Source organism: Gopherus evgoodei, chromosome 7, assembly GCF_007399415.2.
Source record: "Gopherus evgoodei ecotype Sinaloan lineage chromosome 7, rGopEvg1_v1.p, whole genome shotgun sequence".
Classification (NCBI taxonomy): Eukaryota; Metazoa; Chordata; order Testudines; family Testudinidae; genus Gopherus; species Gopherus evgoodei.
Genome location: NC_044328.1, coordinates 98272432 through 98287383, shown reverse-complemented (window position 1 = coordinate 98287383; position 14952 = coordinate 98272432). Strand labels below are relative to the sequence as shown.

Sequence of the window (14952 nt, the reverse complement as noted above, 5' to 3'; positions counted from 1 at the left end):
GGTGCTGAGATGCAACCATCTCTAGGGTGGGATGCAGCAGCTCCTCAACAGTCTACTACAGCAATGCTTCCTGAACCACTAAAGGCCCTTTCATTCAGTCAGCCAATGGGAAAGGAGGTAATAAAGGGATACTTCACAAGCGGGCCTGAATCTGTGTGGTGGGAGGAGAGTGGGATCCAGTGCTTTGAGCAGTGGGGGTTGGAAGCCAGGACTCCTGGTTCTATTCCTGGCTCCATGAGGGAAGTGCGGTCTAATGGTTAGAGCAGGGGGGTTGGGAGCTGGGAGCAAGGACTTCTGGGTTCTATTCTCACTTTCCCCAGTTGGGCTTTGATTTGTGTGATTCGGGAAGGGTGGCTTTAGGTAACTCTTAGGTCCTGTAAATCCTGGAGCAGGGGCGGGGTGTGGGGGAGCCATTGCACCCACCGCCTGCCTGGAGAAAGGCAGACAGGATGGTAAGGGAGGCCAGGGTGTGTTGGGTCAGCCAGACCATGAGGTGTCTAAGGGTGTGCGGATCGTACCAGCTAAATACAGGTGTGATACTGAGGACCTGATCAGTGGGGAGGGGCACTGGGTTAATGTAATGCAGCATAGAACTGGGGGTGGGGAGTTTAAGGGGGCATCAGGGTGTGTGTTGGTAGCAGTGTTTGTTGGGGTGTGTGTGCACAAGTGTGCAGCTATGTGAGTTCACAGGTTTCTCTCTATTTGTGTATGCACAGAGGTGAGAGGGTAGTGCTGGGTGAGTTCACAGAATTGTCTCTCTCTGTGCAGGTATCCATAGGGGCGTGCATGTGTGTGTAGCACTGTGTGAGTGTACACAAGTGTGTAGCTTTATGAGTTTACAGGGATGTGTCCTGGTGTGAGTGTGTGCACGTAGCAATGTGTCAGGTCATCAAGAGGTGTTTGTGTAAGTTCAAAAGGGTTTCTGTGTGCACACATGAGCATAGAGATTGCATATGTTTTTGCATTCATGAACAGGAGTTTGTGTGTGTGCAGAGGTTTGTGCCTGTGCATGTGTGTTTCTGTGTGCATACACAGGGATGTGTGGGGGTGTGTGTGCATTTGGTGCATGTGTGTGAGTGCACCTAAGTGTGTGTGTGCCTCAATGCATGCAGGAGTGTGTGAAGGGATGTGTGTGTCAGTGTATATAGGTTAATGTGTGTGTAGAGAGTGAGTGCATGTAGGGGTTAGAGTGTGTCGGTGTGTGTGTAGGGAGAACAGTGTGTCAGGATGTGTGTAGGGTGTATGTGTGTGTATGTGTGTAGGAGATATAGGGGGGACAGTGTGCCAGGGTTTGTGTTGGATGTGTGTCTTTGCCAGGGTGTGGTAGGAGGGACAGTGTGTCAGGGGGTGTGTCCAGGGCACCCTATAGAAGCCCCCTGACCCATGCATGCCGGCAACAGAGAGAAGGACCCACCTGTGCTGGGCTCACACTCCTCCAGGTCCTCATCATCACTTGGGCACTCAGCTGACGCCACCAACAGGTCATCTGTGTTCTGGGGAGAGAGGAGAGCACAGCTCAATGAGGTGGTACAGGGCACGCCCTCCCTGCACACAGCCCCTTAGCCTGGGGCCAGCCTGGAGCTAGTGCCCCCTGGAGGGGGAGGAGCTCATGGATCATTCCTTACACCCTGAGCCAGCCAGGCCTGGGTGCTCCTCACACACTCTCATGTTTGGTCCCCACCTATGGTAGGACCTCGTGCTTCAAAGTCAGTTCTCTGAGGCCTGGGCATCACGTCAAATTTAGGTCCACACAGTTGCAGTGTGCAGAGGTGTGAACCCCATCCTGGCCCCCAGGCTATGCTGCCCTAAGCCCCGGTGCAGATGCAGCTAGGCAGTGGGAAGAATGGCTCGGGGAGGCAGTGTGCCTACACCTACGGGAAAAACCTCTACTGGTAGTGCAGGTTGCCGGTATGCCGCATGGCTAGGCCAGCACAGGTTGCCATGCCAGGTCGGTCCCCTTGGCCTGCGTCTCCCACATCCCAGAGCAGTACAAAGCAAGGGGAGACTGTGCGTGCTGTGCGGTCCCACTGAGTCAAACACACAGCTTGGCTGGCGAACAGCCGCAGTCAGGTCTGGGAGCCTTGTGGGTAGATAGACACTGGCTTGGGACTCTGGAGTTCTAGCCCTGGCTCTGGGAGGGGAAGGAGGCCTAATTGTTGGGGGAGCTGGGAGTCAGGATTCGTAGGTTCTATTTCTGCCTCTGCCACTGACTTGAAGTGACCTCTTCCCCCACCCCCTGCCCCTACTTCCTCTCCAACCCTGTGTCTTTGGGACAGAGTCTGTCTGTGTCTGTGCAGCACTCAACACAATGGTGCCCCAATCTCATCTATGCCGGGCCAGCTGGGCCCATTGGTCTGATCTGGGATGGAAGGGAGGTGGGAACATTGGCTGCTAACCCATTGCTCTGAGCTAGGCCAGGCGGATACTGGGCTGGCCTGGTCTGGCTCCCAGTTATCCATCTCCCTGTTCCCCATCCAGCGAGGGTGCCATGTGGTATAGGAAGGGAGGGGCTGCTCCACAGCAATCAGTATTCCAGAGCTGGCTGCAAGGATCATGCTCAGCGTGTCGGAATTAGCATAACAAAGACTTGGACAGGGACCCCGGGGCAGGGAATCAATCAAGGCCCTGGCACAGCAGCAGGAATGGCAATGTGGAAGCAATGCAGAGTATGTGTGGAGGGGAGTGATACCCCCCTGCAATCACACAGCTAGCCCCTCTCACATGGAGCCAGCTGTGTCTAATGCTTCCCCCCCCTCCTGCAGCCAGCTATGTCTGATCAGCCCCTCTCCTGCAGCCAGTTAGGTCTAATCCCCTCCCCCGCAGCCAGCTGTGTCTAATCCTCACCCTGCAGTCAGCGGTCTGATCATCCCAGCTCAGCCACTGGATCCATTTCTCACCTCTCCCTCCCTCCCCCACGCAGTCAGCTGTGTTTGATCGCCCCCCCCCCCGCATACAGCCAGCTGTGACCCCCTACCCGCAGCCAACTGTGTCTGATCCCCCCTCCGCACACAGCCAGCTGTGACTGATCCTCCCTGTACACCGCCAGCTGTGACAAATCCCCCCACCCGCAGCCAGATGTGTCTAATCCTCACCCTGTTGTAGTCAGCTGTCTGATCATCCCCCCTCAGCCAGCTGGGTCTATTTCCCCCCCTCCCCACACAGCTCACGGCCAGCTGTGTCTGATGGCCCCTCCCCCTGCACAGCCAGCCAGCTGTCTGACCCCCCCCACCCCACTGTGTCTAATTGCCCCCACACACCCCCCGCAAACCACCAGCTGTGACTGATCATTTCTCACAACACCATCCCCCACCAGCTGTGTCTAATCCTTGCCTCTTCTGCAGCCAGCGGTTCTGGTTCACGCCAACCCATCTGTATCTGATTGTCCCCCCTGCATTTAATCCCCAGCTACCCCATGGGCCACCACCCTCCCTTCCTGTCCTTCAGAAAGGCAGAGGCCTGCTCTGAAAAGCAGGGGGCATCCAGGAGTCCCTGGCCCCAAGAGTCATTTCTTGAAGGCAAATCCAGAGAGGATTTTAGGGGGCTGGTACCGGGCTCTCCTTTACAGGGTGTGGCCAGGAAGGGCAGATGGGGTGAAGATACAGAAGGGGTAGAGCAGATGCAGGCCCCTGGGGGATTCCCCATCCTCCCCTAGGTGTTCGTTAACTCTCCCAATCTGGCTTCCTTTGGAGCTAATGGGAGATGCAACAGACTCCCTCCCCACCCAAGGCCTCTCCTGCACAGCACACTCACGCCTCCAAGGGCTCTCTGCCTGGAGTGCTCTCAATCAGGTCCTCCTGGGGCAAGTGCTCTCAATCAGGTCCTCCAGGGCTCTTGAGCTGCTTTCCTGTGGGCCACTGGCCGCTTGAAATAGCGACTGAGGTGGAGAAGGACTTAGGGCAAGTGGCATCATGCTGCAATTCCCCAGTGATGGGCCTGGCTAGTAGGGGGACAGTAGGGGGTGCTCTCCCTTGGAGTCTGTGCTGCATTAGGAGGTGCCGTGCTGCAGGGAGTGGGCTGGGAGGCCAGCAGGGGGTGCTGGCAGGCAGGAGTGGGGTGCAGCAAGTCACAGAGTAGGGGCTCAGTAGAGGTGTTCTGTCGCAGGCAGTGCTGGGGGCCTGGGCTGCAGGGCTCCACGGGGGCGCTCACCCCTTGCACTCAATGCAGCACAAGCTGTGGGTGGACAGCGCCTACTGTTTTAGCAGTGCTGTGCTGCCTCTGCGGAAGGGGCTGCGAGCGGTGCCTAGGTCGGCCATGCTGACAGGGTCTGGGCATACCAATGAATAGCAGCAGGGGCAGTGTGCTCTGCTCCTGCCAGCACGTGTCAGAGATCAACGGAGCTGCCTTAAAAAGCAGGGCTCTGGGGCAGAGCCTGAGAGGAGGCCTGGAGTGCAGAGAGGATGGGCTGTGCTGCCAAAGCACCCCCTGCTCCCAACAGGACTGAGTCCTTGCTGGAGGGGGCAGCTGCCATTCTGCCAGGCCTTCAACAGCATGTGTCCTCCAGATGCAACTGGGACTAGAGTCCTTGAGTCCTGACTCCCAGCCCCCTGCTCTAACCACCAGCCCTCCCACTGCTGGGATAGAACCCTAAGGTCTTGACTCCCAGCCTCCAGCTCGTAAGCTCCTTGGGGCAGGAATAGGAATGGTCTCTCACTAGGTGTCAGTGCACAACTGGCCCCATAGAGCCATGAACTTGGTTGGGAGTGGGGGCCTGTGCAGTGCCTGGCCCAAGGGGAGCCTGATCTCAGTTGCTGGGTCTTTGCAATGCCAGGTAAGACAGGGATCCTGAGCTCAGTTTTGGGTCTGTGCAATGCCTGGCACAATGGGGACCCCGCTCTCTGTGTGTGTGGGGTCTGTGCAATGCCTGGCACCATGGGGACCCTGCTCTCTGTATGTGGGGGGTCTGTGCAATCCCTGGCACAATGGGGACCCCACCCTCTGTGGTGGGGAGTCTGTGCAATGCCTGGCACGATGGGGACACCACTCTCTGTGGTGTGGGGTCTGTGCAATGCCTGGCACCATGGGGACCTCACTCTTTGGGGGGGTGTCTGTGCAATGCCTGGAACAATGGGGACCCTGCTCTCTGTGGTGGGGTGTCTGTGCAATGCCTGGCATGGTGGGGACCCTGCTCTCTATGGGGTGTCTGTGCAACGCCTGGCATGGTGGGGACCCCGCTCTCTGTGGGGAGGTCTGTGCAATGCCTGGCACGATGGGGACCCTGCTCTCTGGGGAGGTGTTGTGTGCTGTCCAGTGCAACAGGGCCCCTGAGTGTCAGGTGGTCTGTGCAGCATGTAGCACAACAGGAACTTAATTTCTGTTGGGGGGGTCTGTGCAGTGCCCAGCCTGATGGGGAACCAGATCTTGGTTGGGGGAGGGGTCTGAGCCATGGCAGTCACATAACAAAGCACACCCCGAGGCAGTCCTGTGTGATGGATCTCTGGTCTCGTGGCTCGGTGCCTGCACTCCTATGGCCAGTGCTGGCCCCTCATTACAGCCATAAATCCCTCCCGAATGGGTACGGCTAGTGCATTAATCCCATCAGTATCCTGGCCTGGCCCCTACCCACTAATGAGACTCACTGTCCCTGCCATGCAACTGTGCCCAGCCTCTGTCCCCCACTGCCTCCTGAGCCCCATGGCTTGGCTGTCCCCCTGTGACATGGAGGAGCCATGGATGCATGTAGTCCAACTGCAAACCACCACCATAACAAGAGATCGCGGAACTATGTCTATACATGGAGCACGGAGGGCATTGTCCCCCTAGGTCCAGCCTGGGGAGCCCCCCAAAGCAAGGGATCCCACACTCAGATCTGAGCCTCCTCACCCCTAAACAGGAGGCAGTGGGTAAGCACGCAGGATGGATGAACTGCCGGGGACCTGGGACGAGGAGCTGTTCGTATCCCAACGCCTTCTAGTGGACTGAGCAAAGGACTCCTGGGTTCTATCCCCAGCTCTTGGAGGGGAGTGGGGTCCAGTGGGTTAGGGCAGGGGGACTAGAAGCCAGATTTCTAGGTTCTATTCCCTCTCTGCCCAGCTCATATCTTGTCTGTGGTGGGGCTATGCCACTGTCCCTTCCTTGTGCCCTTCCTCCCCCCACCCCCCGTGGCAGAAAACACTCTCTGGAGGGGCATTTGGGTGCCAGAGCACAGAAAAATCCACCACAAATAGAATCCCCTTTTAACTCCCTGTTTCATCTCTGAGTCATACCTCCCGCCCCCCGCTGAAACCTACCCCCCCGCCCCAGCCTCTCTCTCAAGGATGGGAAATCAGGCTGGTCTAATTACTGCTCTGGTTGCCATGGCAACAGGAAGATGACTTTGTCAGCGATTTTTATTTTTCATACACATAGGTGTGAGGAGGAAGAAAAATCTGGTGGCTGCTGCGGCAATGGCTCCTGGGGAGGGTGACACCGGAGGTGAATAACGATGCCCTACACCCTGATCCAGGCAGCATAGCACCAACCCCTAGCCTGCCCCCTCCATCCTTCTCCGGACCCTACCCCCTGCCCACCCACTCATTCTCCCTTTCTCCAGCCCTCAGGTCCTGCACCCTTTCATCTTTCTCCAGCCCCTGCCCTCTATACCTGACCACCAGGCCCAGCCCACCCCATCCATCCATCCTCCCCATCCCCTTCCAACCCCTTCTTCAGCTGCAGCTCCTGTTCATGCCATCCATCCTTGCCCTGTCCCCCATCTCTGCCCTCACTGCCTCCATCCTCCTCCAGCCCCCTGCCTACCTCCCAGTCCCAGGCCCTGCCCACCCCTTCAACCCAGCACTAGGCCCTGCCTACCTCTCCTCCATCTTCCTAACCCACCCCACTTCATCCTCCTCCCTCACCTGCCAGCCTTCTCTTGCCCCCCAGGCCTGTCCCACTCCCTCCATCCCATCCCCCCCTCCCAGTTGTGTGTGTGACAGTGACATGAATGACTCTCCCCAAAATTAATTTGGGAGTTTTAAATCCCGCTCTATCTCTACCCCCACCCCCGATCGCTCCACTGTGATTGCAGGGACTGCCCTCATGCCCTCCCAAAGGACCGCAGTCACCAGCTCTCTGCTGTTTCCTTGCTTGGGGCCAGCCCTGGCTAACTCGGCCCTATTCTCAGGAGATGCCGGCTCAGGGAGCAGGGCTCCAGGGCTGTGATGTATGGCTATGGTACAGTGGCCTGGCACTGGCTTACCAAGAGCTGTGGGTATCAAGCTGGGATGTTTTTCTAACAGAACTGCTCTAGTTCACCCAGCAATGAATTCAGCAAAGGCCTATCCAGGAGGTTTTGCAGGAGGTCAGACTAGATGATCACAATGGTCCCTTCTGGCCTCGGACTCTATGAATCCAGCTTTGACAGATGATCCTTTGCCTGGCTGACTGTTCCAGCTGGTCAGGAACGCTTTGATGAAATATTTCATTGCCAAAAGAGCCCATTCGTCAAAGCTCAACGTGTCCCTGGGGTCGGCAAGGCTCCGACGAATTCCTCAGTTAAAAAAAAATGTCAGAAACGAGCTTCCAAATGGTTGATGCTTTTGAACTGGAAAGATTCGGTGGGTTGGCTCAAAATGAATTTCCGTTTCCAAATTAACTTAATTCAGACCAAAAGATACAAAAGAGAAGGAAAACCAATCAAAACCACAGGGCCATGGAGCTGGGAGGGACCCTGGGTCACCGAGTCCAGACCCTGCTATCGCAGGCACCGCCATCAGAGAATCTGGGTCAGAAACAGAACCAGTTCCATCTTCAAATCGGAGAGCCACGTCCCACTGCAAGGCTGCTCCAGAATCTGTCTCCTCTTCTGAGTGATTTCCATTTCCCCAACTGACGGATTTTCCCTCGTCTGTGCACTGTCCACAATTTGACTTCTCCAGGGACAAACGCACATGATCGCCAAAGCCCCATGGGATGGAAAAGTCGTTTCCAGCCTGGCTTGAAGGTACAGATTGGTTTGAGTCATAGAATATCAGGGTTGGAAGGGACTTCAGGAGGTCATCTAGTCCAACCCCCTGCTCAAAGCAAGACCAATTCCCAACTAAATCATCCCAGCCAGGGCTTTGTGAAGCTGAGCCTTAAAAACCTCGAAGGAAGAAGATTCCATCACCTCCCTAGGTAACCCATTCCAGTGCTTCACCACCCTCCTAGTGAAGAAGTTTTTCCTAATATCCAACCTAAACCTCCCCCACTGCAACTTGAGACCATTACTCCTTGTTCTGTCATCTGGTTCCACTGAGACCAGTCTAGATCAATCCTCTATGGAACCCCCTTTCAGGTAGTTGAAAGCAGCTATCAAATTCCCCTCATTCTTCTTTTCTGCATTCTAAACAATTCCAGTTCCCTCAGCCTCTCTTCTTAAGTCATGTGTTCCAGCCCTCTAATAATTTTTGTTGCCCTCCGCTGGACTCTTTCCAATTTTTCCATGTCCTTCTTGTAGTCTGGAGCCCAAAACTGGACACAGTACTCCAGATGAGGCCTCACCAATGTTGAATAGAGGGGAATGATCACATCCCTTGATCTGCTGGCAATGCCCCTTCTTATACAGCCCAAAATGGCAACAAGGGCACACTGTCGACTCATATCCAGCTTCTCATCCACTGTAACCCCGAGGTTCTTTTCTGCAGAACTGCTGCCTAGCCATCCGATCCCTAGTCTGTAGCAGTGCATGGGATTCTTCCATCCTAAGTGCAGGACTCTGCATTTGTCCTTGTTGAACCTCATCAGGTTTTTTTTGGCCCAATCCTTTAATTTGTCTAGGCCCCTCTGTATGGTATCCCTATCCTCCAGCGTATCTACCACTCCCAGTTTAGTGTCATCTGCAAACTTGCTGAGAGTGCAGTCCACACCATCCTCCAGATCATTAATGAAGATACTGAACAAAACGGGCCACAGGACCGACCCTTGGGGCACTCCATTTGATACTGGTTGTCAACTAGACATAGAGTCATTGATCACTACTGTTGAACCCGACAATCTAGCCAGCTTTCTATCCACCTTATAGTCCATTCATCCAGCCCATACTTCTTTAACCTGCCGGCAAGAATGCTGTGGGAGACCATATCAAAAGCTTTGCTAAAGTCAAGGAATAACACATCCACTGCTTTTTCCCCTCATCCGCAGACCCAGTTATCTCCTCATAGAAGGCAATTAAGTTGGTTAGACATGATTTGCCCTTGGTGAATCCATGCTGACTGTTCCTGATCACTTTCCTCTCCTCTGAGCGCTTCAGAATTGATTCCTTGAGAACCTGCTCCATGATTTTTCCAGGGACTGAGGTGAAGCTGACTGGTCTGTAGTTCCCCAGATCCTCCTTCTTCCCTTTTTTAAAGATGGGCACTACATTAGCCTTTTTCCGGTTATCCGGGACCTCCCCCAATTACCATGAGTTTTCAAAGGTAATGGCCAATGCTCTGTAAAACACATCCGCCAACTCCTATAGCACCCTCGGACGCAGCACATCTGGCCCCATGGATTTGTGCTCATCCAGCTTTTCTAAGTAGTCCCGAATAACTTCTTTCTCCACAGAGAGCAGGTCATCTCCTCCCTATGCTGACCTTGTTTGTGAAGACAGAGGCAAAAAAAGCATTGAGTACATTAGCTTTTTCCACATCCTCTGTCACTAGGTTGCCTCCCTCATTCAGTAAGGGGCCCACACTTTCCTTGACTTTCTTCTGCTAAAGTACTGGTCTACACTTGGGGGGTTTCAATGTAAGATACGCAACTTCAGCTACGGGAATAGCGTAGCTCAGGGGTCGGTAACCTTTCAGAAGTGGTGTGCCGAGTCTTCATTTATTCACTCTGATTGAAGGTTTCGCGTGCTAGTAATACATTTTAACATTTTTAGAAGGTCTCTTTCTATAAGTCTATAATATATAACTAGACTATTGTTGTATGTAAAGTAAATAAGGGTTTTAAAATGTTTAAGAAGCTTAATTTAAAATTAAATTAAAATGCAGTGCCCCCAGCACTGGTGGCCAGGACCCAGGCAGTGTGAGTGCCACGGAAAATCAGTTTGCGTGCCACCTTTGGCACATGTGCCATAGATTGCCTATCCCGGCATAGCTGAATTCGACGTATCTTATTTCGACCTACCTCCTGTCCTCATGGTGCGGAATCGACGGCCGCGGCTCCCCTGTCAACTCCGCTTCCGATGTTCACCCTGGTGGAGTTTGGAGTCAACAGGAGCACGTTTGGGGATCGATATATCGCGTCTATACGAAATGCGATATATCGATCCCCGATAGATCGATCACTACCCGCCAATCTGGCGGGTAGTCTGGACGTACCCCATAACATACCTGAAGAAACCCTTCTTGTTACTCTTAACACCTCTTGCTAGCTGCAACTCCAAGTGTGATTTGGCCTTCTTGATTTCACTCCTGCATGCCTGAGCAATATTTTTATACTCGTCCCTGGTCATTTGTCCAATCTTCTACTTCTTGTAAGCTTCTTTTTTGTGTTTAAGATCAGCAAGGATTTCAGTGTTAGGCCAAGTTGGTTGCTTGCCATATTTACTAGTCTTTCTACACATTGGGATGGTGTGTTTCTGCAACCTCAATAAGGATTCTTTAAAGTACAGCCAGCTCTCCTGGACTCCTTTGCCCCTCACATTATTCTCCCAGGGGATCCTGCCTATCAGTTCCCTGAGGGAGTCAAAGTCTGCTTTTCTGAAGTCCAGGGTCCATATTCTGCTGCTCTCCTTTCTTCCTTGTGTCAGGATCCTGAACTTGACCATCTCATGGTCACTGCCTCCCAGGTTCCCATCGACTTTTGCTTCCCCTACTAATTCTTCCCGGTTTGTGAGCAGCAGGTCAAGAAGAGCTCTGCCCCTAGTTGGTTCCTCCAGCATTTGCACCAGGAAATTGTCCCCTACATTTTCCAAAAACTTCCTGGATTGTCTGTGCACCATTGTATTACTCTCCCAGCAGATATCAGGGTGATTAAAGTCTCCCATGAGAACTAGCAGGCTGGCCAGCATCAGGGCACGGGCAGAGAATGGCTCCACCAAGCCACTTCTCCCCAAGTGCTCCCAGCTTACTAAGGGACAACATACCGTCTGTTAGCATTGAGGATTCCGCCTCCAATCTTCTGCCAGCCTGATTTGACTAGAGCAGATCCGGGAGAACAAAAGATCCTAGCAGGGCTTAAAGGGGGACCAAATCAAGTGCGTCTGGAGAAACTAGCCCTGCCTAGTTTTCTGGGGGTAAAGGGGCTGGTAAGGGTTTGTATCTGTGGATGCTCTTAATCTGGAATCAGTGTCCACTCCTCACACAGAATTAAACAGGAATAGCTGGTCCACTTTCAATTCACCCACTCCCTCAATCCAGTTTTGCGTTCCTGTGTAGACAAGCTCCAGATAGACACGTATGCAGACTGTAAACATCCTTTGTCTCCGATGCATTGAACCTCTTGCTAGCTGCACACTACTTTGGTTTCAGAAAGCTATCTGAATGTTGTGTATCTCTGGCCACAGGCTCCCAAGGAAGCACCTGCAGGGGAGCATGGTTCATCTGCAGTGTGCTGCCATCTCCCTAGGAGAGGTAAAGGTCTGGAGGAGGCCTGGCCCATGAGGGTGAGTGACAAAGTGGGAATTTTCTGTAACAGTTTTATGAAGCCTATGTGTTTCCCCAGTATTTTGCATGGCTCCCCAATGGGGAAGAAAGGACTACTGCTCTCAGGGCAGGCTGGCAGACATAGGTATGAATGTCACCTTGCTGTCTGAGCCTGAATGAGTCACAACAACCCCAAATCAATGGCAAATCCAAGAAGAGAATGGCAAACCTGATCACCAGGCCAATGCCACCTAGAGCAGCCAAAGACCCAGAGGGAGATGGATTTCTCCACCTCTCAGCAGGGAAGTTGAGCAGAGACCCCATCTGGAGAAGAAAGGACTGGAAGGGGAGCTGGAGGAGAAGAGCTGGCTGCTGGAGAAAGCTGGCAGCTCCCACCTGGGAACAGACCGAGGCGCGCAGACAGACAGACAGAGCCTGACCCCGGGGCCGGGTACGAGGCTGAGCAGAATGGACAGTGCTTTAACCTTCAGCTCTCTGTGCTAAGCCATGGGCTGCCTCTGCTGGCACCACATGACTAATAAACCGACTGCCCTGGGGATGCTGCTCGAGGGTCACTGGAAATGCCGGCTGAGGGGCATCAGTCCTGAGGGGTGGCCAAGGCCCTGCCAGGAGCCGTCTCAGCTGGACTCGCTGGGCAGAGCTCAGGGGGAAGCAGGAGGGCTGGACCCCAAAGGGTGAGTTTCAGCTGGCGGGAGGCCTTGTGGCCTGCCCTAGAGGAAGAGTGAGAGCCCTGGGGTCTGGCATTTCCTCCAAGAGACTGTTCCAAAGCCGAGGGCACAGCCCCAAGGCTGTGGATCTTTGACAAGGGGGGCACTCAGAGACCAGGCAGCGGGACAGCAGAACAGCAGAGCAGCAAGCCCTGCAACTGTGCGAGGACAGGAGACTAGACCCCACAGGCATCCCCTGGCATCTCACTGGTCCCCTGCCTTACCTGGGAGTTGCCAGCTCTTGAGGAGCGCAGGGGATGGGGATACAGGATAGGAAAGCCAGCCCCACCCAGCCCCCTTGCTTCTTGCCTGACTCCCAAAATCCTCATATAACCCTCCTGGTTACCAGACCTCCCCCCATCTTCCCATCTCCCCTCCCCTGAGTACAAGTCCCCTCACTCCTTCTCATCTCCCCTTCCCCAGGTAACCAGACCCCCCCACACTTTCCCATCTCCCCTGCCCTGGGTACCAGACCTTCCCCACTTTCCCATCTCCCTTCCCCCGGGTACCAGACCCCGCCACTTTCCCACCTCCCTTCTCCCGAGTACCAGACCCCCTCATCTTCCCATCTCCCTTCCCCCAAGTACCAGACCCCCCACACACATTCCCATCTCCCTTCCCCAGGTACCTGACCTCTCCCCATCTTCCCATCTCCCCTCCCCCAGGTACCAGACCCTCCCACCTTCCCATCTCCCTTCCCCCACATCACCAGACCCCTCCTTACCTTCCCATCTCCCTTTCCCTGGCTACAAAACCCCGCCACACTTTCCCATCTCCCTTCCCTGGGTACCAGACCCCCTCCACATTCTCATCTCCCTTCCCCCGAATACCAGACCCCCACCTCCCCATCTCCCTTCCCTCGAGTACCAGACCCCCACACCTTCCCATCTCCCTTCCCTGGGTACCAGACCCCTGCCACCTTCCCATCTCCCTTTCCTGGGTACCAGACCCCTGCCACCTTCCCATCTCCCTTTCCTGGATACCAGACCCCTGTCACCTTCCCATCTCCCTTTCCTGGGTACCAGACCTCCCCACCTTCCCATCTCCCTTCCCCCGGGTACCAGACCCCCTCACCTTCCCATCTCCCCTGCCCCTGGTACCAGATGCCCCCCACCTTCCCATCTCCCTTCCCCCAATACCAGACCCCCCCCTTTCCATCTCCCTTCCCCCGAGTACCAGATCCCCTGTCTCAATTTCTTATCTCCCCTCCTCTGGGTACCAGACTCCCCCTCACCTTCCTCTCTCCGCTCCCCCTCCTTGGTTCCTTCCCCCCACTCACCTGGGTGATGCTGTCACGCATGGTGGGAGAGCGGCCACGCCGCGTAGTGGTGGTGGCCATGGTGGTGGTGGTCTCCATGATGGTGGTGGACATGTCGGCCAGCAGGGTGGTGGCAGTGGTCTCAGTTGTCATGACGGAGGGCACCTCACCCACCAACCGGAGGTTCCCCTCCACCCACACGTTGGGGTCACTCTCGGCCGCCAGGGACAGCACCTTGAGCCCGTTGTAGTAAAGCCCCGAGATCTGGCCCTGGAAGGGGCGGCCCTGATCCCGGCCTCCGATCTTGATGGCGGCCTGGCTGTTAAATATTGTCAGCTGTCGACCTGCCAAGACGGGGTGCAGAGGAGTCAGGGTGGGGAAGGGAGAAAGGGGAGGGATGAGGCCCATGAGGGGAAGGAGGGATGGAGTCACATGGTGGGGGTGGAAGGGAGGGAAGAATAAACAGAGAAAGAAAGATCCTGAGTGAATGGCGGGCCGGGAGAGAAGCAGAGCTCAGCCAGCCAGGGGCTGCAGAAGGCAGGGGTCCCCATGACAGCTCCCCAGCCACTGCCCTGACTGGGGGCCACAGCAATGCCCCTGCCCCACAGTCTCACTTCCTCCTCCCACTTCACTCCTTGCCAGTCACCCACCCTGCACTGGCTCCTAATGCACCTGCACATGGCTTCGGGCTGTCATATGCCCCTCCCTCTACCCCCAACCACCCATCTTCTTCCATCCCCTCCATCCAACCCCCTCTTCCCCAGCCACATCCCTTCTTCCATCCCCGCCACCCCCTTCCATGCAATTCCCTCCTTCCCTCCATCCCCAACCACACCCCTTCTTCCATCCCCGCCACCCCTTCCATGCAATTCCCTCCTTCCCTCCATCCCCAACCACACCCCTTCTTCCATTCCCGTCACCCCCTTCCATGCAATGCCCTCCTTCCCTCTATCCCCAACCACACCCCTTCTTCCATGCCCTCAAATCCCTCCACGCTTCTCCCTCCACTCCCTTCCATCCATCCAACCCCTGCCTTCCCTCCACCCCAACCACACACCCCTTCTTCTGTCCCCTCCATCCATCTCCTCCTTCCATCCCTCCTCCATCTGCCCAACTACCCTTTCCATCTATCCACCCCTAATCACCACTTCCCTCCCTCCATCCCCCATTGATCCACCCCCATCCTCTCCCACCATTATCCCTCCACACCCTCCATGTATCCATCCCCAGACACATCCTTCCATCCCCCAACCCAACCCCCCACCTCTCCATCCACACCTCCCCACCCCTCCATCTGCCCCCATATCCCTCCATCTCCCACACCTCCACTCATCCAACATCCCTGAACACCCCTCCATCTATACCCCCACACTCTGCATCTATCCACTCCCATTCCACCATCCATCCACCTCCTCCATCCCTATTCCTGCTCCACCCA

General features: G+C 55.2%; 1 protein-coding gene across 30 annotated transcripts in view; it reads right to left on the bottom strand.

The window, feature by feature from the left end:
* Window positions 1–14952, bottom strand: part of NRXN2 (neurexin 2) — a 339529-nt gene that overhangs the window by 14417 nt on the left and 310160 nt on the right. For all 30 annotated transcript variants that reach the window (XM_030569276.1, XM_030569274.1, XM_030569293.1 and 27 more), the window contains 2 exons: window positions 13536–13858; window positions 1415–1493 (listed from right to left, as the gene is read on the bottom strand). In XM_030569276.1, coding sequence (XP_030425136.1) covers window positions 1415–1493; window positions 13536–13858 — 402 coding nt within the window. The remainder of the gene's footprint in view (window positions 1–1414; window positions 1494–13535; window positions 13859–14952) is intronic.